This window comes from Poecilia reticulata, chromosome 2, assembly GCF_904066995.2.
Source record: "Poecilia reticulata chromosome 2, P_reticulata-male-v2, whole genome shotgun sequence".
Taxonomy (NCBI): domain Eukaryota; kingdom Metazoa; phylum Chordata; class Actinopteri; order Cyprinodontiformes; family Poeciliidae; genus Poecilia; species Poecilia reticulata.
Window position 1 is genome coordinate 18,065,024 of NC_088831.1, and position 24,808 is coordinate 18,089,831.

At 41.3% G+C, this 24,808-nt stretch overlaps 1 protein-coding gene across 3 annotated transcripts in view; it reads left to right on the top strand.

Moving 5' to 3' along the window:
• vwa8 (von Willebrand factor A domain containing 8) overlaps positions 1 to 24,215 on the top strand; it is a 66,867-nt gene extending 42,652 nt beyond the window's left edge. For 2 of the 3 annotated variants that reach the window (XM_008437498.3, XM_008437489.3), the window contains exons 35-45: positions 133 to 337; positions 426 to 507; positions 1,390 to 1,594; positions 9,681 to 9,789; positions 9,928 to 10,084; positions 15,839 to 15,947; positions 18,368 to 18,493; positions 18,898 to 19,056; positions 21,297 to 21,395; positions 22,079 to 22,317; positions 23,389 to 24,215. In XM_008437498.3, the coding sequence (XP_008435720.1) occupies positions 133 to 337; positions 426 to 507; positions 1,390 to 1,594; positions 9,681 to 9,789; positions 9,928 to 10,084; positions 15,839 to 15,947; positions 18,368 to 18,493; positions 18,898 to 19,056; positions 21,297 to 21,395; positions 22,079 to 22,317; positions 23,389 to 23,497 (1,599 nt within the window). In that variant the 3' untranslated portion in view covers positions 23,498 to 24,215. Of the gene's footprint in view, positions 1 to 132; positions 338 to 425; positions 508 to 1,389; positions 1,595 to 9,680; positions 9,790 to 9,927; positions 10,085 to 15,838; positions 15,948 to 18,367; positions 18,494 to 18,897; positions 19,057 to 21,296; positions 21,396 to 21,987; positions 22,015 to 22,078; positions 22,318 to 23,388 lie in introns of those variants that run through there. The other variant, XM_081598998.1, reaches the window with a different exon arrangement.
• The last annotated feature ends 593 nt before the right edge of the window (positions 24,216 to 24,808 follow it).

A 24,808-nucleotide genomic window follows, 5' to 3' on the forward strand; every position in this document is an offset into this window, starting at 1 on the left:
TTAGTTCTTCTTTATTTTACCTAAAACTGTCTCAATGCTGCCCCTCCTTTCTTGAAACTGTGCCTAAGCAGTTAATTTCTTCTACTCAACCAAAGTCTAGTTTTTTTATTAACCATTGTATTTTTTTTCCAGTCCCCTAATGAGGTGTACAGCTTTAAGAGGCCAGTTGACCTGTCGGCCATGAAAAGCAGTGAAAGCGGCTCTCATGCGTTCTTCAGGGGTGCGCTGCGGAGCGGCTCAGTCAAACGGGAGAACTGTGTCAGTCTGCTCTCAGCCAATCAGGTGGTCCGAGCCATCCCACCCACCAAGGTGCCCCTGAGGGACATCTACCCTAAAGGTCACAGTTCACATCGTATGGGCGATAGTGAGCGAATGCCTTCTGAGAATGTCGGAGTTTGTGAACACTTGCTTCCTCCGTATTGCAGACGTGACTCCTCCAATGGCAGCAGCATACCTGGAAGTGACCGACCTGACCTCCAAGAAGCTCAAATACATTCCAGTTCCAAGGTAAAATCAGCATAGATGGAGGTTGTGGGTTTATTTGTTGTTGTTGTAATTTTAAAAAAATATAGAATCCTAGTTCTACATCTTCTGCTGCCACCTTGTGGGGGAAAAGCATGATTACATGGAGGAGGAGAACCTCCAGAGCTGTTTACTAGTACATCCATTAAATTATCAAGAAGTAATTCAATTAAAAAACTGAAACCCACATATAAATGAATACATGGATGCATTTCTAGCCTTTAGTTCTGTTTGTTGGGATTATTACAGCACACAACTAATGGAAACCTAAAATTCAGTCAGAATTCAATCAGAAAATCACAATATAACAGGAAATTTAAAAAAAGATTTTTTTTAAATAAAGTTTGATAATAACATATACAATCATGGGGAAGACTACTGCTACATGACCCCTGTCTAGTAGACAGTGTGTTACACAATGCACTGCAAAAAAACAAAACTTTACAAAGTAATTTTGGTCTAGTTCTAGTACAAATATCTTACAAAACTAACTTACAAAATACAGGAGCTTGTTGAATTCCTTAATATTGATGAAGAAGCACTAGTTCCACTGGCAGATTATTTTACTTATTACATGGGAATTTAAATTAAATAATTTGGGACTAATTCTTTTTTCCTTTTTTTTAAGTCAAGGGAATATTGACTTAAACATGCTCCTATTCTTTCTGAATCATATAAGTTAGTTTTGTCTTATTTCGAGTCTACTGAGATATTTTAAAACCAGACCAAATTTACTTGGTGAGGTTTTGCGTTTTTGCAGTGTGTAAGTTACATAAATCCAATCAAATGTTTCTCGTGATAGTTTTCGAACAGATCTATTCCATACATTCTGACATCTTGAGGAAAGCCCTGTCTTGTGACTGGCAGGTCGATGAGCGTGTCGCCGTACACCAACTGGTTGTCGAAGGTCTCGGACTGCGACGTGCTGCTGGCCGCTCTGGGCTCTGGAGGCGTGGTCACTGTGGATATGGGGGGCTACGTCCGGCTGTGGGAAACAGGCCTGGACGCCCTGCAGCGCTCTCTAATGGAGTGGAGGAACATGATCGGCTCAGAGGATGGCAGACCTGTTCAGGTAGGAGACCAGATGGAGGGTGCAGTACCTCTCAGCACCACCGAGGGGCGGCACTGTGCTGCTATAATCTCATCTTGACGTCTCTCTCCCATTCAGGATCTTTTCTTGCTCTTGCAGGATCATTTTTATTCAACTGTACATTCCTGATTTAATAAGCAGTGGAATGCTTTCCAAGTCCAAAATTCACAAACTGGCTTTTTTTTTTTCCTGGTATGGGCTGAAAGACGGGTCATTGTCATTTTGACGCAACAGGTCAGAACGGTTTGACCTTTTTGCACTGAGACGGCATTGTTGAGGAGCCCACATGCAGACGCAGACAGATGAGTCCTGATAGTGTATCTGCAGATCTCAGTCTCGTGAAAGAAAGAGGGGGAAATAAAAGGGCAAACACGGTTTGAAAGGATTCAATTAACGGATCAAGCATTTGTTCCATTGTTCCCAACAGTCAGTGTCCAAGAAAAATCTTTAAAAACCGCCTTGAACGCAAATTATAGTCCTTAATAGAAATGTTGTGCTGCAGCTGAACACCTGGGCCTCCTGCTGGTCGGGATTCCTCTGCAGTCAGCTGCAGGTCGCACTCTGCCTGTGTTAGCGTTTGCTTTCTGCATCAACAGAGCTTCCACTGTACTATACACCTCAAACATTCTCCGTCTGTTTGCAGAGCTGTTTGCTTAAGTCAAGTCTGTTCAAGATGACCCGTTTGCACACAGAATTTGTGCAATATTTACCACAGGCCTTGTTTTAGGTCATCGCAACAGTCTGCAGTCAGGCGTTTTTCCTCCTGAAGGAGGGAGAAGAGAAACGGAGCTTCTTTTCTAGCACGTGCATATCTGTCTTTGTAGATGGAAAGAAACAAATTAGTACATTTCTGCCAAAAAAAACTCAGAAATTGCCTGGAAAAACTTAAATTGAAAAGTGGAAACTCAATTTCCTTTTTTTGTAGAGAATTTTAGAGATCAATCTCAAATTTTCTGTTTTTTATTTTTAATTCATTGCATTTTCTTTTTTTTTTTTACTTTTGGAGTTTTGTTTTTTTATTTCTGAGATTAATCTAAATTTCTGAGTTTTTTTTCTAGAATATTTTTGATTTTATGAACTCAGAAATTTCCACATATTTTTTTTTTTAGAAAATCTCAGATTAATCTCAAAATTTCTTTTTGTTTTCTATTTACAATGACTTTAATTCACCAAAGTAAATATTAGAGTAAAAATATGACTTTTTATTTCATTAAACAAGTTTTTTTCTTCCATATTATCACAATCGAAAAGCTTCTGCTGAAACACAGTTGATCTGCAAACACATTCTTGTCCATTCACAGTGATCCATGAACATCAGAACATTAGAGACAGCCATCATATCTGCACACAGTTCATGTATTTACTTGTGGTTCCCTGCAGGCTTCCAGCTTTGCGTAATGACAGTCAAAACAAGCCATCCAGTCAGCCTGCCAATTAACTGTACAATATGTTTGTGTTATTTTTTCTGCCTCTATTTCAGTGCTTTCTTTTTGCTTTTTGCTGGTGTCGTTGGCCACACGCCACCATTTTCCTTCCCTGACTACTGTCCCGTACTAAAGCAGGTTATCGTGCATACACATGCTGGATCCTGCAGGCCTCAGCGCCTTCTTCAAATATGGGCAGACCAATGTGTAATCGGCATCTCTCACGGAAAGTAGCTACAGTATCTCCGCTTCTAATCTCTCTGATATTTGATTCACTCGTTTTTGTATTTTTAAACATTTTCCAAAGGGTTTCTCTGGAGATATTGGCAGTACAGATAATACATTTGAATGCAGATGTGCAGATGTGAGTCAGTATTAAAGAATACTGACTCAAAGTAAGAGTCTGAATGATGAGTAAAATGGTCTTTGGGTTGCACATTTTCTTTCAGTGTGAATATTTTTCAGTCTATGTAAAAACCTGCAGAATTGCACACCAGTTGTAGTTATTTCAATTGGTAATCTTAAATGAGACACTCCATCTGTACCCTTTTATTTAATAATCTTTTTCAAAAACATTTAAGCAACTTCAACTTAGCAACTTGTTTGGCATGCCTTAAAGGGGCAGTATTACGGAAAATCCACTTTTTCTCTTGCTTTGCATAATTTTATAATGTTGTTTCCTCACCAAAAACATAACTAGAGCATTTTTTCATTCATTTCATTTTTGGAAATCCTTTAATCTCCCATGGCAACCAACCAACTATTCAAAATACCTGGGTGGACCTAGCCCTGCCTTCGAGGATGGAGATCCTCCTTGGACTTTTCAAGGAGGAGCTTTTCAAGCTTCTATATTTCAGAGCTCAACTACCCCACAACTCCCTCCACTCAACTCCTTCAGACTAGCCAGCAGCAATTTGCAAACACCTGACATAATTGCACATCTGCTGAGCTCATTATCGTAGCTAATTCTCAGTGAAACGCTGGTAAAAACGTTGTCAAAGGGTTTATAGAGGAGCCGTGTTGTGATGACTTCCTGGAGGAGGAGTTTCAGAAAGAGCAGGAGCTTCTTAAAGAGACAGAGCCCCAATTTCAAGGCGTTAAGTCAAAACGTCAAATTTCTTTTAAGTCATTGAGCATTTTTATAACAACCAAAGGGAACACAGTTACATTTTTTAGTTATAAAATGGCACTACATCCCTGGAAAACACATAATACAGCCATTTGAAGGAACATGAGTGATCAGATTCCTGTGACATTTCTGGTCATTCTACATTGTTTTTATGATTTTGTTTTTGTTTTCAAAAGCAAACTGCAACACCTTCATGTAGTTGAGACATTAGTAACATCTTTGCCTGCTGGACTGAATAGTTTTAATCTCAACATCTGAAACATTAAAAACAATAAAACTGTTACTTACATTCATGCCTTGATACCTTGCCTGCAGTATTGCTGACTGGACTCATTTGTACATTCAAATGCTGTTTTTTGTGGCTGTTTTTTGTGGCCACTGTTTTTTGTGGCTGTTTTTTATAACGTATGGAATATACGTTATATGGAATAACGTATTCCAGTGTATATGGAATAACGTCCCACTATTCCATATACACTGCAAAAACCCAAATCTCGCAAAGTATTTTTCACTATTTTCTAGTGCAAATAGATTAGTACAGTTGCAATAAGATGACAAAAAAACAACACTTAATCGTTACTGGTGGAAAACAAGTAACCCTTATAACTGAGTAGAGCCAAGTCAACCCACACTGAGTTGGTACCAGTGTTATAATAGTTTTTTGTTTTTCATTATAGTTTGGGGTTTTTTTTTTGTTGTGACTTTTTGTTTGAATCAGTTTTAATAAGTTTATTAGCTATCATTAGTTAAAAATGGTTTGGTTTAGTTTTTAGTAGTTGTAGTCGTAGTTCTACTGGGCTGTAAGGTGAAATAAATCCCTCCTCCTGTAAATGTTTAGTCATGTTAAGGTCAAACTACAGTTGGAAACTAGTACTGCTATGCAATGCTCTGTGTGATTAAAGTCAAGCGACTTTAAGACAAAGTTTTACTAAAGATTGTTTTCTTCTTTGAGCTTCTGATAGAAAAACATCTTGTAGTACAATTTTACAAGCATGGTCTCTGTCTGGATCACACCCTGCTATACGTTTAGCCCACTGCTACATGTTCAGACATTCACGTAGCGACATGCCTTTATGCTAACACACACACTGAGCCATATATAAATATAGTCACATAAAGCACTCAGGAGTGAACTAATATGTGCTTGGTTGCATACACACCCACAGACACACAAACAAAATGGCTCTCTGTCTTTAGGCGTCGAAAGACAGAATCAGAAATTTATGAGGCTATTAATCCTACAAGACCAGGCGTGGACCTGAGATGAGAGAGAGGGAGCCTCAGTGTTTGAAGGAAAGAAAGATGTGAGGGAGGAATCTGACATTGATTCCCACAGTCATAAAACGGAGAGTTTCCTCTCAGCACCACACATCCAAGATCCATTCGCCTTTCTAATTCGGATTTACTTTTCTTTCTTTGTGCTAGCTGTCAACGTTAGCCTTTTATTTACAGATGGATCCTTTATCAACAGCCTGATTGATGACAGTTTAGTTTATGTCATTCAATAAGACTGTACTATTATAAATATCACCTTGTTTTCTTAACTGTTTTGTATCATAATTGACACATTAGGCTGTAATTAGAACAGTAATCATAACCAAAAAGATTCATTTAACAGTCATGTAAAAAGATATTGCACACTTAAATATTGTTTATCACTTTTCCATTTTGAAACAATAATTAATTTTATGGAAATGTTATTTTCTTATTAAAATAAAAATATGGATCTTAATTTCACATCCTGATAAATGAAGAAACTCCCATAACACCAAGAGAATAAAGAGACAAATTAAGCATGAATAGAGAATAAAGGAAATGTGTAACATTTTCAAAAAAAAATTTCTGAAGAAAATATTTAAGGTGTAGGATAAATTGTCTTTATAACTCAATACTTTCTGCTCAATACATAGACATGATTATGCAATAACACCACATCATTCACACCCCTGTTAGAATTATGTTTTTGAAACTTCAAAATTAAGACCATGACAAATTATTTCCAAAAATGTATGACAAATAACCTCATTAAAACTCATTAAATTGTTTAAAAAAAACTCAGGAATTGGTCGTGGATGCTGGCCAATCCGATGTTAACCCTAGTTTGTAAGACTTCCTTCAAGTACAAGTTGTATTCTGTTTGACACAACTCTGCTGATTCCACATATTTCTGGGCTTAGGAGTCAGGCTGAAACACAGAAGCATTTCTTTAAAACATCCAACATTGGCCAAAGTCTCCCAAAGCCTTGTGGGAAAAGATCTCGTGTTGTCTGTAGGAACCAACCTGAAACTTTGGTCGCCACCCAGCAGTTACATGTTTTCAGTTGACGCAAATAAAAACTGTGAAACTGAATCTTCAGATCTTTGGTTGATGTAGTGACATCACATTATGTAAGACACTGATCAAGTGATAGTGATTTTTGCAGCTAAATTAGAATAGCACGATACAAAAAGAACTTGATGACAAAGGTAAACTTTTAAAACAGTTGTGTCCATGCTTTTGACACCCATAATTGTTAGAACTTGGTCCTACTTTTCAGATCTGTATATTGGCATTCCAGTACAGACATCGTCTCTCACCACCCTGAAGTCTTGGTGCTTTAGTCTTGCATCCACACTTGAAGTGATCGTGGCGCCTCTAAAAGGACTCGTTCTAAAGCATCACTCGTTGTTTTTATAACCCAGGAGTCATCAGCTATTCATCGCCTCCTTTCTTTGACGAGCCCAGAATGGAATCCACTGCCAGCTTCATGAAACAGTCGCGTGTTGTTCTGTCAGACAGCATGATCTATGTAAAACATGATGACAAGTGTGGATTACTGGAACAAGATGACGTAGAGGAAATCCTGCTGGCTCAGTCCCCCTCCTGTGATTGATGGATTTTTAGGGACGAAGGGGCTTCAGGAACCGGCCGGTGCTGGACCTGACTGTGGTGGTTCTATTTTTGGCCTGGGTTGGGGCAGGCGGCTCACACCACATTCACAAAGACTCGTTCAGAACATGTGAACCCGGAGCAGCCGAGCATTTAAAGCACGTTGATGCCAGAGGCTCAGACCCCTGACTCTGTACCTAACCGCAGAGCTATGAAACCAACTTCTCTCTGGTTACTGAGATTCATCTGCCTGCACACTCACTTCCTGTTGATTGTTACTAATACTGGAGCTATGGAGGGCACTGTTGCTACCCAGAAACAAGTCCATGTTCTGCTGGTGCTTTTAAGAGCAAGAAGTAAAAGTTTTTCTTTTCCAAGCACAAAGTCAAGAGCCAGGAAGCCGAGTGCTGCTACTTTACTATCAAATGCCAATTCCAGAACAGATGGAAGGATTTTTCTTGATGCAACAAAAAAACAATAAAAGTACGTTGCAGTTTGTTTTGTTTAAATCACAACTTATCGATGGCTACGTTCACACGGCGGGCGAAAGCGACACAAATCCGCTTTTTTGGCCCTAATGTTACATCCATTTGGGTTTGTCATCGCAGTCTGAACAGCCCATCTCCAATCTTTTCACCCCCCACCCCCTCCCAAAAAAAAAAAAAAACACTTTTTTTTTTTTTGGCTTTAGTGGCTTTTACTTCACAGTAGACTGACAGGAAAGTGGATTGTGAGAGAGGGAAGACGCCACCGCGTTCGAATCCGATTGTTTTCAAATCGTCTGCTAACGGTTATGTCGCATTTCATCAGATTTTTAGTTTCAGAAAAAATAAAAATGTGTTCTTGCGACTCTCTCTTCAGTTTTTCATACTTGTTAGTGTTGGCACTAAGGGTCAGTCTGAAATGATTTGCTTTTTAAAATAGAATGGAGGAGACTTTTTTATAACACATCGAATTAGTGTTTCTCCAAAAACATCTTTTGCTCAGACACTCTGACAGATGTAGCCAAAAACCTTTCTTCGTTAATCAGTAAAAGCCTTTGTCAGTGTCGTTCAGTTCAAGTTAGCCCTTAACTTGTCCTAATCTGAGATGAGACTACGAGCATCAGGCTGACTCCTCTAATCTAAGCTAATTATGGCGATCCCTGCTGACTCGGCAGCATTGGATCGGAGCTCTGAGCTTCTCTGGGCATCAGCCCGAGGCTGAACTGCTGCTGGATAAAATCTGGATCAATTTCACTGGGTTTCCATTACAAATGTGCACAACTTTACCGATGTACCGCTAATGTCAAAAGAACACAATTGCGGCGTTTCCGTCAAATAAGAAACAGTTAAAATCACACAGTTTGTTCACACGATAAAAAGACCATGACAAATTATTTCCAAAAATGTATGACAAATAACCTCATTAAAACTCATTAAATTGTTTAAAAAAACTCAGGAACTGGTCGTTAAAAAACACGCTGCGCTGTCATCCTGTCTTCGTCTTTTCTGCTTGTGGCAGCATCCGGCTGCCCGTGTGATGCAAATAAAAAGTGTTTCTTTTCCAGTTTTGCAAAATATACAATTATTGATATGGCTAATAGACCATCTCATCTAAGCGCAAATTTTTTTATCGAAAAACTGGAGTTTTTTTTTTTTCCAAAATTTCCATGTTTCCTTTAAGCAAATTTATTTTCGTAATTCCAATTTGTGCAATTTTATGGCCAATAGAAACGCAGGCTCTGTGTGTTTCCTCATACATGAATAAAAACTAAAGAATCAGTAGCTGCGTTTCCATTAGTCATAACATTTACATTTTGGAAATAATTTTGCTTGATGGAAAAAAAAGCCAATTTCAAGAAAACTCTTTCAGCCACATTGAAATGTATGTATTTCACAAAACTGCAATGGAAGCGCTTCTTTCACATCAGACATGTCACATGATCAACAACTGGATGTTACTACTGGCAGAAAAGACGAATAAGACAACAGGAAGTGGTAGGAGGATGACGCCGCAGCATGTTTTTTAACGACTTCGCACAGGAACAATCTTATCCACACATGATATTAGTTTAGCTTCTTGTTTAACGGAAGTTGCAAAACTGTGTTGTTGTTTTTTTCGACATTAGTGGAATATTGACAAAGTTTTGCACACGGTTCTAATAGAAAGGCAGCCAATGGATAGAAACATCCGGGTCAGAACCGTCGACATTTTCAGAACAACTCCGTCCTTTAAAGGTTCCTTCCGTTTGTAAGAACGCAGCTGAACCGCAGGCGACCCTCAGAGTCTGGCTGCCTCGGCGCGCAGTTTGAGCCAGAATGCTGACTTGGGATCTGATGGAGAAATCGACCAAAAAAAATGTATTGTTAAGCTCCGTGTGGATCCACTTTTCCCCTCCAATGGTCTCCTGCAGAGAAAGAGACAGAGCCTGCTGCGTCTTCCCTGCCCAGACCTCAGAGCGGCGTTCACCGTGTGGTCGATTACATGTCATCTGGGGAGGTGAAGAGTGCAGCGTGATTGTGTGAGCTCGGAAAAGTAAAAGGCTCGATTATTTGTCCCTCGTTAAATTCAGTTCGAAAGCCATCTGGGGCGATTTTTGTTTATTCTTGGCTTTGCAAGTATTTCATCCAGTGGGAGAAAAATCTAGTTTCGTTTTTGTTTCAGATCACGATTCAGAGGGACAGCGGTTTGGACGTTTCTGCACCAAAACACGGCAAGATAGACGCCAGCAACGCCCCTCACGTTGGGGGAAACCAGTGGGCCGGAGGCACCGGTAACGAGTCTTCCTAACTATACGTCCAACGTGTTCAAACTCCATCTTACTCCCAATGTTTTCCCTTTTTTCAATACTGGATGCAACACAAACTGTGTCCAGTAAAGATGTTTTCTTTTTTCTTTTTCTTCCCCTCAGGTGGCAGAGACACTGCAGGGCTGGGAGGTAAAGGCGGGCCTTACCGCTTAGATGCTGGACACAAAGTGTACCAGGTGTCCCAGGCCGAGAAGGACGCTGTTCCAGAGGAGGTCCGCAGAGCCGCCCGCGAGATGGCCGAGAAGGCCTTCAAGGAACGGTAGGACACAGGAAGTCTGCATCCGTTTCATGCTTATATGGGTTTTAGTCCATTTTGCATCATAAACTCGTTCAGTATTTTGCATTTTTCAGATTTTGTCTCAATAGAACCACAAAGTTTGATGTGTTTTGTTGAAATAGTGCACAATTGCAGAATGGGGGAAAAAAAAAGGATTAATTTTTTAACAGAAGGAGAACGTTTTTGAATGTCAATTTTCAGACGTCGCCAGATATTCTCAATTTCATTTTGATCTGGACTTTGACTAGGCCGACTATAACACTTAAACAGGCTTCCATCTAAACCGTTTCACTGCAGGAATGGGCCTTCGAAAATCTGGAGAGAAGTTGAAGGGAAAAAAGAAAGCAAAAATTAAAATATTGACTGCGATAAATGTTTAAACCACAATTTATTTAATTATAATTTTCTTTCAAAATGATAAAATTATTTTTTCAATCACTGCTATGGAATCTGACTTCAATAATATTGAAACGTTATTTATCATGCTCATCTTTCTGATTGGATGATGGTTAAATTTACAAGCTGCTTTGCTCCTCATGCTAGCATAACTAGCATGGCTAGCACAGATAGCTATTGCAAAATGGACAAGTTTGTGAGCAGAAGCAAACTCCTGCAAAGAAACCTTCTCAGAGCTCCTGGATGTCTAAAATCAGAACATATGAGGCAGCATTTATGCTAAATTTATGTAATAATTACTGAATTAAACTTGAGAAAGAAAAAAAACTTCTAAAAGTTGTTTGCGGTGGGTTTCTCTGTCTCCACCCTGGACCCGTCCCTCAGTGGTTAAATGTGGAGCAGGTGTCGGTTCTGGAGGTTCTGAGTGGAGGAGCTCCAGGTCTGACAGGGGTGATCCCACTGGGAGACGTGTGTGTGTGTGTGTGTGTGTGTGCGTGTGTGTGTGTGTGAGCCCATACATTCAGTCTGGAGCAGAGGGCTGCCGTCTCACCAGCTGAACCATGAAGGCCGTCTCTGTTCACCCTCGCTCCAAACATCCCCCCTTCCTCTCCCTCTTTTCCTGCATGGCCCTCCAAACACACTGGCTGCTTTCACATGAAGAGGACGACCTCTCTGTCTCTTTTTTTCCCTCCTTCTTCTTTTTATCTCTTCTTGTCACTAGCTTCATTTTTCCAGATTCCTCCCCCTCTACATTTACCGCCTGTCTGTCTATCAACGTCCCACTGAGCTCAGAGCAGATCTTGTGCTAACATGCGGATTCTGATATCACTCACTTTGAATGTTCCCAAGCAGAAACGGTCCAATAACTGGCTGCTGTGTTTTTTTTCTCTTCCAGTCAGTGACTGGAAGGGTTTTCAGAACATCTTTACCTGATGTCTCACAATATTTTTTATTATTGAGCTTGTATTTTTCTCTCTCTCTTATTGCTGATTAAACTGTGAGCCATCCAGAAAGTCTTTGACATACAGTAGTGGAAACAGAGAGGTATTCCTGAAGAGATGTTTTTGGCCAACATTCTTACGTATTATTTGTGAAAACTAAACAGGCCAGAATCTGTAACTAGCTGTTCAAACTTTAACCTTAAAGGGGCGGTATGATGACATTTCCAGGCACATAGAGCCATTTTATAGCACAACAAATAACTACGTTATCGTCAGTTGTTATAAAAATGTGATACATATGACTCAAAAGAAATTGAACCTCCAAATTTAAATCCCTGATTTTGGGCCTCTGTCTCTTTAAGAAGCTCCTGCTCTTACTGAAACTCCTCCTTCAGGGAGTCATCACAACATGGCTCCTCTATTAACGCTTTAACAATGTTTTTACCAACATTTCACTGAGAAGTAGCTCCTATAATGAGCTCAGCAGATGCTCACTTCCACCATGTGTTTGCTAATTGCTGCTGGCTAGTCTGAAGGAGCTGAGAGGGGAAGGGCAGCTCTGTCAGGTGGAAGCTTGGAAGTTTGGAGGCTGCAGCTTAAAGGAGGAGCTTTGTGAAAGCAAGCATTTAGTGGTTGCCACGGGTAGATTAAAGAATATTTCAAACAAGCATGAACGAATCAAGGCAACACTTTAAGAATGTTTTTGATGAGGAACTAACATTATAACATGATCTAAAGCTCAGAAAAGTAGATTTTTACAAAATACTTCAAACTTTAATCGTGTTGGAAAGATGCTGTTATGGGAATGTCCTGTTCTGTTACCTGAGATGGGAAACGAGAGATAAACATTCAACACATCATTTATCCAATGTAGTCCAGTCTCAACCATCGTTTCCTTTGTGCTGAGCTTTCCCAGTCTGTATGACCAGCCTGAACCACGGACAGGAATTTCATTACTGCGTCACGTTTAGCACATCTTGCTCTGCTCAGCGATTCAGTGAGACTGCAGGAATCCTCACCCTCCTTTCAGTCGACAGATGCAGAAACAAGTCAATAAGCAGTAAGACACAGTCATTTGTCGCAGCTCAAAACTGCCTCCAGTTTCATCACGTTAACCAAACTGATTTGCTTTCAGCACAATTTTGCAAAAACACAAAATATTTCTAAGTGTATTGATCTAGTTTCTAGTGTAAATATTTCAGTCCACTTGAAATAAGACAAAAACAACATACTAACATAAACTAACATACAAGAAACTTTTCAGCAAGAAATAGGAGCTTGTTTTAAATCAATGATTCCTTAATATTAAAGAATTATTTCAGACATTATGTTTGGATGATTTGGGGCACCTGAAGGTTTTGGATCAAAACTGGATGATATTCAAACATTATTTCACTCCATTCAAAGAAAACCTCTGAAAAAAAAGTGAACCCAGAGCATGATGCTGCCACTATCATGTTTCACTCTTGAGTGTTTCGGTGACATGCAGTGTTATTTATCAGTTGGAGTCGTGACTCAAAGGTTCAAAGTGGATTTCATCAGACCATAAACCTGCTTCTTTTCACAGTTACTAATCTAAAACTTTTGGCATGTTTTGTGTAAAGTTTGGTTTCTCATCTGAAGAGTCTCATGATTTCTAAATACGCCTCAAAACTCTCTGTTGCCTGGTGACGTTAAATATTTTCTTCTGTAAAACTGAAAAGAAAAAAAGGAATCCAGTTAAAGTTTAGCAGAAAAACGTGTTTCTGTTTCACCAGTTTTACAATTTTCATGCAGTTTGACACAACAAAGCATCTCTAACACAACGTGTTCCAAGATAACCACAGTAAGCAATATGTTCAACTTTTTTATGGGACCAACCCCGACCCCAAAGCCGCAGTGCAAACAAAACAAAAATGTACTTTAAGCGCTCTGCTTCTCCAGTTAAACGTTTCACAACGTGTAAAACAGAGACAGATTTTCTTGTTTGTCCGGCGCGTTCAGCTGGAGGGAGTGTCGGCCCCAATGTTTTTGCGGTCGCTGTGTGTGAAATGTCGGCGCGCCTCTGCCGAGTTCCCCTCCGGCCGTTTCTGCTGCGCTCTCGGCTGTTTTCGTCGAGGTTCTGGAATTCAGAGGAAATGGCTCCGGCCCGCCAGCCAAGATCCTGCGCGTCGCTGCCATGCGTCCGCAGACACACGCAGGAATGCGCGGAGGAAGTGGCTCCGGGACACGCTGCGCTGAGATGAGGCGATGTCGATGTTGAGGAGCGGACAAAGGATCTGTGTGTGTGTAGCTCAGAAATAACTAGACACCTGAAGCCCAGCTGATTCCTCAGAATGCATGTGATGCAGGGAAGATGCACAGAGTTGAGTCACAAACTTGAATGCGTTTTATTAGGATTTTATCTTAAAATTAAATCTAGTTGCTAACTGGGATGGAAACAGTTTTTTTTCCTTCTTTCTTTTTTGCAAATAAAAGTGTGGCATTGATTTTCAATAACTCAGGTTTAGCCCATTGTCCACAAATAAAATCAAATACAACCACTAAACAGTAGGGCTGAAACGATTAAACGTGTAAATCTGTTACTGTAATAATTGTCAACGAATTTATTAATCGATTAATTGCTAACTGGAGTTAAGACAAAAAGAGGCTATTTTCTACAAGAACAACATATTCAGAACAGCAATTAAACCAAAAACTGTACATAATATATAAATGTTAGAACACTTTTGTGTTTGACAAATATTGAAATAGTCACCAACTAATTTAGTAGTCGATTAATCGTTAACTGCAGTTGAAACTAAAAGAGACCATTTTCTGAAAAAACATTCAGAGCAGTAGCTCAGCGAAACCTGCACAAAATGCATAAACATTGAAACATCTTTTTGTTTGACTATTATTGAAATAATTGCCAACTAATTTAGTAATGACTTAATCATTAACTGCAGTTGAGCCAAAAAAAGGCCATTTGCTGAAAACCACCAGCCTGACTTAACCATACCATTGAAGCTCCAACTCAGCTGTCGATGATGCTGTGGAGGATAAACGTTGGTTTAGTTCAGGTTATCTCTACAGGTGAGTTCTTCTGAGGGTGTGTGTGTGTGTGTGTGTGTGTGCGTGTGTGTGTGTGTGTGTGTGTGTCTGTGACCTCCTTTGATTGCATGGCTGATGCCAGCACAGTCTACACATTCACACACAGATCCGTTACAAGCTGCGACATATTAAGCCAGAGGGACTCCACCCTTCCTCCAATCCCTGCCGGCGTTTTGAAAAAAATAAAATAAAAAAATCAAGCCTCCGCATCGCCGGGGTGGTCACGGTCTGGCTGTCGCCAGGCGTTTCAAACACCTGGGAGAGATTTCACCCACGTCCTGCCGTCGTTTCATCTCGCACGCGCGCACACACACACGCACACTTCACGCTGTCGGAGCATGGTGGTAGCACCTTTACATTAGCGGGGTGTGTGTACGGTTGGCTGATACCTGACTGATGGCTGCACAGACCACCAGGGTCTTTACAGGTGGGGCTTTTTGAACAGATCACAAACACATGCTCCTTATCTTAACCTTTAACCTTTCTACCATAGCAACCTCAGATACCTTTTTTTTATGCACCAAGTTTGCTGGGAGTTCATATCCATTTATTGTCTTTGAAAGGAGATCTGGTGTGAGAATGTGTTTGCACGCTGATGGTTATCTTTCAAACATTATTTCTTTAAACATTTAAAAAACATTTAAACATTAAAAACCTGGAATTAAATGGGATTCGTCTAATTATTTGGAAATCTGGGATCAATTCAAGTAGCTACAGAACTAAACACCTGCGTATTCCAGTTAACAATTAATCAATTGCTAAATTAATCGACGCTCTGCAAAAACACAAAATATTGCCAAGAGCCTTTGATCTAGTTTGTAGTGCAAATATCTCGGTACACTTGAAAAATGAAAAACAAAAAGTCAATAATTCCTTTATACAGATTGTTATTTTCATTATGGCAGATAAATTCACTTAGAACAAGAGATTTTTTCTCATTTCGTAAATGAAATAATCTGCCAATGTAGCTATTTTTTCATCAATATTAAGGAATTAATTAGTTAAAACAAACGCCGACATCTTGTTTTAAGGTCTCTTCTATGTCAGTTTTGTCTTATTTCAAGTATATTGAGATATTTGCAACCACAAAAATACTAGGTCAAATTTTAATTTTGTAGTTTAACTATTTCAGAGATGGATTCATCACGATTCATTTGAATTCATCGTTTCAGCCCTATCAAGGATAATTGTCTTTTGCACTGAGTCAGGCAGAAAACCCAAACCTGCATGGGATTCAAACCCACGACCTTCTTGCTGCAAGGCAACAAGGCCAACAGTTCCTCCAGGCTGTGCTGACAGAACTGCGTCTCTCCTGTCTCTGTCTCAGGTTGAAGGAGATCGATATGAGCGAACACGACGCTTCTACCTACCAGGGCTTCTCCAGCGCAGTGAGGAGGCAGGTTCAGTCCCTGCGCATCATCCTGGACAGCTTACAGGTCAGCGTCTGACACTTCGCGCACGTGAGTCCCTGTGTTGGGCGGCTCACCACCTTCAGTCTCTGGACTCTAATCTCTTTTCCTGCAGCCGTTTATCAGCAACAGGCCTGATTATTCTTTGAAGAACACTGATGACTTTGATCCGGCCTTTCTGTCCAGTCCCAGTCGCATTCAGAGCCAACAACCAAGTTCAAAAGCCTCCAACACACAGCCGGGAGGCGACCATTGTTTAACCTGCAATTGGGTCAGAAAGCTGGGGTGTGAACATGAACGCTTTCTTTTGTCTTGCTGACGTGACCGAAAGAGCGAAGGGAAAGATAGCAAAGAAGAAAATCAGGGTTAGAGTCTCAGTTTCATTGTTTTGGGTTGAACTTTCCTCCTTTTGTTTAGGCGTAGCAGGCTGAGCTTCTCCTCTGTGTGTGTGTGCGTGCGTGCGTGCGTGCGTGCGTGCGTGCGTGCGTGCGTGCGTGCGTGCGTGCGTGCGTGCGTGCGTGCGTGTGTGTGTGTGTGTGTTCATATGACGAGGGGAAAATGATGCTGCAGTGATTACAGAGCAGAGGCATCGAGGTTTGCTCTATTATTCTCAGGTCCAGGTGTGAAGCTGTGTTTGGATGTGTCGTGGTGGGTGTTTGTGTGCGTGAGTTCAGCTTTTTCCATCCAGGTGTCGACAGCCACGAATGCTGCTTATTGTTTATCCGTGTCCCTTCAGTTCATTCTTCTCACTGTAAAAACGATGACGATTCCCCCGAAACCAGCAGACAAGACGCCATGAAGTCGTGCTTTGTTGCGCCGTACCTAAGGAGTGATTTACGGACTCCCACGCACAAACAGATGCAAATATGAATTACTGCTTACTGCAGCTGGCGGATGTCCAATAAATGATGGAGGGTTGTTGCCGTTTACCTGAGGGAAGACTTTCTGTGTATTCAGAACCGTGAACTGTCCTCTGCCCTCGTTCTCTGTTGCTGGACAAATGGAGAACTCTTCCTAATGATGAACCATTAATAGTTGATGTTACTGGGCTTCATTCAACATGCCAACTGGTTGGAGTAAAGCTGCAAAAGAAAAAAATACAGCACAACAGGAGGCTGAACGCACATTTCCGCTAGCTTAAATGCTAAATATGCTAACAGCAACATTTTTATCAACTGAAAACATCAGGCACTTTTTTCTGATAAAATTAGTTGTACCTTGTAGACTATATGCTTCTAATATGTGAAACAAACATTTTTAGGAACTTGGAGGCTGTGCTCTGCTGTAAAGAAAAGATGCGAACGATCCGTAGAAGCGCACCGCTAAACAGGAAGAGCTAATTATGTGACTTCCAGTTTCCCGAATAGGCTATGTCCAATGCACTAAAAAACAGTGTAGCATTAAGCAAACAACATTAGCTCTTACAGGGGCAGTGTTTTGTAAAATCGACTGTTTTGAGTTTTACATCTCATTATAATGTTATTCCCTCATCAAAAACAACCTGGAGTGTTGATTTGATTCTTTCTTCAGCTGAGCTCATTATACGAGACACTTCTCAGAGCAACGCTGGTAAAAACATTGTTAAAGGGTTAATAGAGGAGCCATGTTGTGATGACTTCCTGAAGGCGGAGCTTCCAAAAGAGCAGGAGTTTCTTAAAGAGACAGAGGCCCAATTTCAAAGTCAAACATTTTTAAAGTAATATTTCATATACTATATATACATATAGCATTTATTTTTTTTATCAGGTGAAGATTGCCTAGTTACTTGACTGTGCTATGGCACTTTAAACAGATAGTACTGCCCCTTTAAGGTACCAGAACAAACTTCTGCAGACATAAAACCCAAAGACTGTAAAGAAATTCAGAGGGAGCTACAAATGCATAAAACAGCCCCGGTGTGTTTTGCTGGAGACAAACATTCCTTTGATTCTTTAGGATCCTCTTTACTCAGTTGGTCATAACGTGTCTGAACTAACGTGTCTAAAAGGTTCAGGTTTGATGCTTCAGTGCTTCAAAAAAGGATTCATGCAACGTGAACTTTTTGGTACTTTGTTAAATTAAAAAATGCAAACTTAGGCAGATTTTGTTGGGATTTTATGTAACAAACGCATAACTAAGATGGAACTGAAAGGATACATGACTTTCAATCTTTTTTCAAATAGAAAAAAATATTTTTTCCTTTATTCTGACTCTTCTATAAAAGTTGTAGCCCTTTGTAGCCGTTAGTTATCTTTTGGTTCTCTTTTCTGAAATGCTGCAATGTTTTTTGTTCTGATTTATTTTGTCACTACTGATGAGCGCTTTGTGTGTGTGTGTGTGTGTGTGTGTGTGTGTGCGCGCGTGCGTGCGTGTGTGTGCGTGTGGGTGCGTGTGTCTGTGTGTGCGTGTGTGTGTCTCGGGGTGTGTGTGTGTGTGTGTGTGTGTGTGTCTCTGTGTGTGTGTTTCAGGCTAAAGGCAAGGAGCGGCAGTGGCTGAAGAACCAGGCTATGGGAGAACTGGATGATGCTAAGATCATCGACGGTCTAACCGGAGAGAAAACCATCTATAAGCGGAGGGGAGAGCTGGACCCAGAGGTGTGTGTGTGCGTGTGCATGTGTGCGTTTGTAGCTGCAGATATTTTTACACTTTAACTTTCTTTGTTTTCATCACACACATAATTTGAACCCTTAACCGTTAAGTGCTATGTTTAGCCGTGTGTGTGTGGGAGATTTTTGCTGCACCCTGCTTTCCTACTGAAGCTCGCTCTCAGGTTGTATCCACTCTTGTGTGTCTCTCATTCAGCTGTATATTTTTGGCCTGAACCAAAACGCCTGCATTATAATAATTACTCCAGGTTTTAGATCTCTGGCCTCGTGTCGGCAGGTATTTTAGGAAAAGCCGCTCCAAAATCAGCAGCAGCCAGGCCGGCGTGTTATTTAAGCTCCACCAGGTGGTTCTGTTGTCTCTGATTGTTTTTGGACCTTCTCCGTCCCTCCAGCCGGGCAGTCCTCAGCAAAAGCCAAAGCGTCTGCGGGTTCTGGCCGACGTGTCGGGCAGCATGTACCGCTTCAACGGGGTGGACGGCCGCCTGGAGCGCTCCATGGAGGCCGTGTGCATGGTGATGGAGGCCCTGGAGAGCTACGAGCACAAGTTCAAGGTGACCACACTGAGCAAGACGGAGTCTGAAATGTGAAACAGAAGGGTGTTGCATTCCTTATCGGATGCAGTGTCTCCAAGTTTCTCTGAATTCATCTCTGCAGTTTTTCGTAACGTTTTATAAGCGGTTACGTATTTTTCATTTTGGGCTTATTTTGTTATTTTTATAGTAGCATAACAGTGGAAAATTTATATCGACAATCTGTCACGCCTGCTGTGTTTCCATTAATTGTAAAATGCAAACTTTGCAAACTGAAATTACATAAATAAATGTCCTTAATGGAAATGGCAATTTCGAAAAAGCTTTTTTGATAAAAAGGATGAGGTGTTTTTGCAGCTGCATTGAAACGCTTCTTTCACATCACACCAGTCATGTGATCAACAGCTGGATGTTACTGCTATCGAAGGCGTCAGGAAGTGGTAGGAGGATGATGGTTTGCTTTTGTCTTCTGTAAAATGGACGACTACAGTTTCCCCAAAACGCATCACATGTAGCCACTCCCAAGAAGGCGGGGCTTGTCGCTCCTCTGATGTGCTGAGTTATGAATATATTTCATAACTGCTTACATCCACCACTTCCATGACTTTTAATGACATATTACATAAACAAACTTATTCACATGTGATTTAATTTTTTATTTAATGGAAACACCAAAATTGTGAAGTTGTGTTTTTTTTGACGTTGGCATAGTATCGACAAAGATTTGCGCACATTTGTATTGGAAACTGTTTGCTGTCTTGCCACATATGTTGAGATATTGAAAAATGAATTTAATCAAGTCCTGTCATGTCTTGGAAGTCTGGGTGTTGCTTTTGATACATTCCCTTTTGAAGCAGAAAATGTTGTATTTCCTAAGCATCCCAAAGGACACAAACAAAACAGGACCGAAGTTGGACCCTTGGGGTACGCCGCAGCAAATAGGATCTGGTGAAGAGAAGTGTTCCCCACTGAAAACCAGAAAAAGACCTCGCTGACGAAAAAGCTATCTAAAGCACAGTAATGTGTCTGTGCTCATCCAGCTACCTCAGACTGTCTGCATCACTGCGTGAAGCGCTTACCTCTCTGTCCGGGTCAAGCGTGTTGTAGCCTAGAAAGTAGAGTCACTGAAGAGAAGGAGACGACAGACAGGACAGAGAGGAGACATGCAGAGATGCGTCTGCAAAAAAGAGCAGCAGGGAGGCAGACTTCTTGGCCCCTTAGTGGCACTCAACCCAGCCTAAAACTGATCACACACACACACACACACACATGCGCGCACACACCCTGACCCCCTTAGTGTTTTACATCAGACGGCAGTGTGACTGTGCTTTTTGCATAACACTCCTTGCATTTGATGGAGTGCAGTCACACCTACGTGTCATGTCACCTCCAGACTGAGGTGGAAATTCTGCCAGTAATGGTTTAGGGAAGCAGTGATGCACCATTAGCTGTGAGTGTCTGTCACTTTGAATTTTTAAATTCATTTCTGCTCACTAACCAGAAATAGAACAGCAGAGAAATCCTCTGTAAAAGGTGCTTAAGACCAAAAATGTACATCATCATCGGTTCTAGAGAGAGCCAGGTGCTTCGAACGACAGGATCACCACTGACTCCAACAGAACTGGTGCATCTATGTCATACCTGGGCACTGGAATAGCTATAAGCTCCTCCGAGTTTCATGCTGATCGTCATTGACCTCATTTCCATTGACCATAATATTGTGCAAATTGTAATTACGAAAATAAATTAGCTTAATGGAAACCTGTTAGTTTTGAAAAAACTGTATATTTTGAAAGAATTTCAAAGGACACACTTTTTTTTTTTTTGCATCACACGAGTCGTGATCATCAACCGGATGTTACCGCTGGCGGAAACAACGAAGACGACGACAGGAAGTTGTAAGAGGATGATGTTTTTTAATGAATTATCGCACAAACTTATTTTCGTGTGATTCTGATTGTGTTTCTTATTTAATGAAAACACCACAATTGGAAAATTATAATTTATCCACATTAGTGGAATACCAATAAAGTTTTGCGTACGTTTGTAACGGAAACACAGCTTGTGAAAGGCACAGTCTCTCCTGGCGGCGTTGACATGCTCTGGTTGGTTTCAGCCCGACTCTTCCAAAGTTACAAAGTCATGTTTCTGCAGCGTCACACATGATTTACATGAACTATTTGAGAATGTGTTGTGACGAGGTTTTTGTGATATCATCCTCTTTAGAGAGTTTCCTTACAGTCCCTGTTTTCTCCACTCAGTACGACATAGTGGGCCACTCGGGCGACGGCTACGACATCGAACTGGTCCCAGCGGACAAAATGCCGAAGAACGACAAGCAGAGACTGAAAGTCCTCAAGGTACACACTCCAAATCAGTTCAGCTGTGTGAAGTACCTGTGAGCTGCCGGAGTCGGCAGTCGGAGTGATTTGTTTGAAAAACTTGTCAATCTAGCAGCTGCTAAATTGGTCCATCTAAGGGATTTCTTCCTCTAAAGCAAGGTTAAGATCCCTAAAAGCATTGTGGTATGATCCGACATGTTTCATGTGTAAAACCAAGCAGCCACGCTGTACACCACACGTCAAATTCAATGCTTAAAGTCCCAATCCGGTCCGGCATAGCGCTTTATTTGACTCTCTGCACCCCAGAGTAAATAAAACCTTTAAAATAAGAGTTGTGTGGTAAAATATTATCTTCCCAAACAAATCAGATCCGTTTTTATGTGCTTATTGCTAAATTACATCAAACGGATGTAATTTAGTTTTTGACAGATTTTCCTCAAAAATTAGTATGTATTTGTGTGAGACTGTCGGCATAAGAAGACGTCTAAAAACAAATACATGGTACTCTCTAAATTAAGTTTTTTGAGAAAGTTTGAGGAGAGTTATAGAACGTTTCAACCAAACAACCGATGCGTTGTGAGCCTTTCTAAAATGACTTTGATTGCTTTAGATTGAGGTCTGATCGGTTAGATGGCAGCCGTGCCGACAGTTCCGCAGCTGGTAAGCGTTTTCTGAGCGAACATGTCCTTCCCCGCGCTCAGACCATGCACGCCCACGCCCAGTTCTGCATGAGCGGCGACTACACCCTGGAGGCCACCAAAGCCAGCATCAAGGAGCTGGCGCAGGAGGAGGCGGACGAGCACTTCGTGGTGGTGCTCAGCGACGCCAACCTGGAACGCTATGGCATCCGGCCGGAGCGCTTCGCCCAGGTGTTGACCTCCGACCCGCAGGTCAACGCCTTCGCCATCTTCATCGGATCCCTCGGCGATCAGGCTGAAAGGTGGGGGTCAAGTGGAGCGCACCTTCACTCTCCAGTCTTAATGGGTTTTGGTTTGCCACGTGTCTGTAGTTGACTTCTCAGCAGGTGTTCAGGGTGGTTTGGGGTTTTTTTAATTCTCTGATGGAAGTGAATGACATCAGTGTGGTTTCTATTCTCCTTCTGCCTGCCTGGGATTTTATGGAGCTTCAGTTTCCTCCCACAGTCCAGAAATATGAACATTGGGTTATCCAACAGCTCTAGACTGTCTTCCTGAATAGTTATGACTGTTATCCATTAAAATAATGACACTTTTAATGGACTTTTAATTGTAATTTTGCATTAATAGTGTCAATATTTACCGATTAAAGTAAAGTTGGTCTTAATGGACTTTTAATCTAACTTTTACATTAAAAGTGTCACGATTTACCGAATGACACTTTGTGACAACAGTCATAAACATTTATGACACTTTCATGTTCTTAACAGGTGTTATGTCACATTTATTACACTGTCATGTCAGTCTTATGCACACCCCTTCACATAAAGTGTTACCTTTTAGGTTTTTTGTTTACATTTTTATTATTGTTATTATGAGAAAAATTTCTTGTTTTAAGTGAAATAATCTGCCAGTTGAACTTGGACTTTTTCATCACTATTAAGGAGTTATTGATTTAAAACAAGCTCCTATATGTTGCTTAAAATTTACTTATAGGTTAGTTTTGTCTTTAAAAAAAAAAAAATCTTTCAGCCAGAAACTAAACAAAACAGACTTGGTAGGAGTTATTTTTTTCAGTGTAGATCGTTTCCTGGGTGGACGAATCTATTCCCAGCGTTACTCATTGTGTTGTTTTGTTGCTAAGTTTCTGTGTTTGAGGGACACAGACTGTAATTTGCTAATGGAAATGTCTGTCACACACACACACACACACACACACACACACACACACACACACACACACACACACACACACACACACACACACACACACACACACACACACACACACACTCCAAACAAGCTCTGCTCTGTGTTCGTCTTCAGGAAAGAGAAAAAAAAAACAAATCTCCAAACACGTCTTGTCTTTGTCTCAGACTGCAGAAGACCCTTCCAGCGGGGAGATCCTTTGTCGCCATGGACACCAAGCAGATCCCCCAGATTCTGCAGCAGATCTTCACGTCCACCATGCTGTCCAGCGCCTGACTCCGCTAACGGACTCAACAGAGACTTTTCACAGTGTGTCCTTCAGCCGTCTCTCTTACAGACGTCCAAACTGTTGCGCTGCTGTCGCCGTGGTTTCCTTCAGAATGAGTCTGACATGACACCAACACACCGGTGATGACATCATAAATCCCCATTCTCTTCCTCTGTGTGCGTGTGCGTGCGTGTGTGTGTGTGGTACAGCATCAACATGCAGCAGCGTTTTCCTTCCTGGCTGCTGGACCCCATGACGCCTTCCATGCTCTCAGTCCTGCAAGGAATCTCAGATCTGCTTTCATTCTCCAAACACACACACTCTCACACACACACACACACACACTCTGGCCTCTGTGGGGTAACTATCGCTCACATGCTAACAGGAAAAGTCTCCACAGACAAGAGGCACGTGCTCACTCTGTCCCTGCTTATCATGTTTAACATTCACGCATCACTGTCTGGAGCAGATGGGATCAATAAAGCAGCTGATCGATCGGTCCGTATTGATTCCTCTGTGACAGTGTGACGGGTTGAGGGGAAAGAGACACTCTGCCAACATGTTGGGATGTTTTACCAGTTCAGTAGTGTGTCTTAACTCTTAGAATGATAGCTCATGGTATTGCTGATGTAGTCACTTCCTTAACTGTACATGGTTGTTAATTAAAGATTATCTAACATGTAAAAGTAATGTAAAAACAGTTTAATAAAGCCATGTTGCTGTTTATGATCGTTGTGCAAGTATGTCTGAAAAGTGACAAAGAAACTTAAAGAGGCAGATAGTTTCATTTGATAGCACAATTAAATATCTCTGTTACCTTCAGTTGTTATAAAAGTTCTGGATTTGGGCCTCTGTCTCTTTAAGAAACTCCTGCTCTTTCTGAAGCCCCGCCTTCAGGAGGTTTGCACCTCTGCTAACCCTTTCACAGTGTTTTTACCAGCGTTGCACTGAGAAGTAGCTCCTACAATGAGCTCAGCAGATGCTCTACCAGGTGTTTGCTAGTTGCTGCTGGCTAGTCTGAAGGAGCTGAGTGGGAGTCGTGCTCTGCGAGGTGGAAGCTTTGAAACTGCAGCTCAGAGGGGGAGCCTCGTTCTCGAAGGCGGCGCTAGGTCCAGGCAGGTGTTTTGCACAGTTGAATGGTTGCCACGGAGATTCAGGGATTTCTCAAACCTGCATGAAAGAATTGAGGCAACACTCCAGGCATGTTTACTATGAAGCAATAACATAACATGATGTAAAGCTCAAAAACGTTGCATTATACTCCCCCTTTAACACCGCGGGCTGATCCCCTCCACGTTACAGGCTTCTTCAGAAACCAA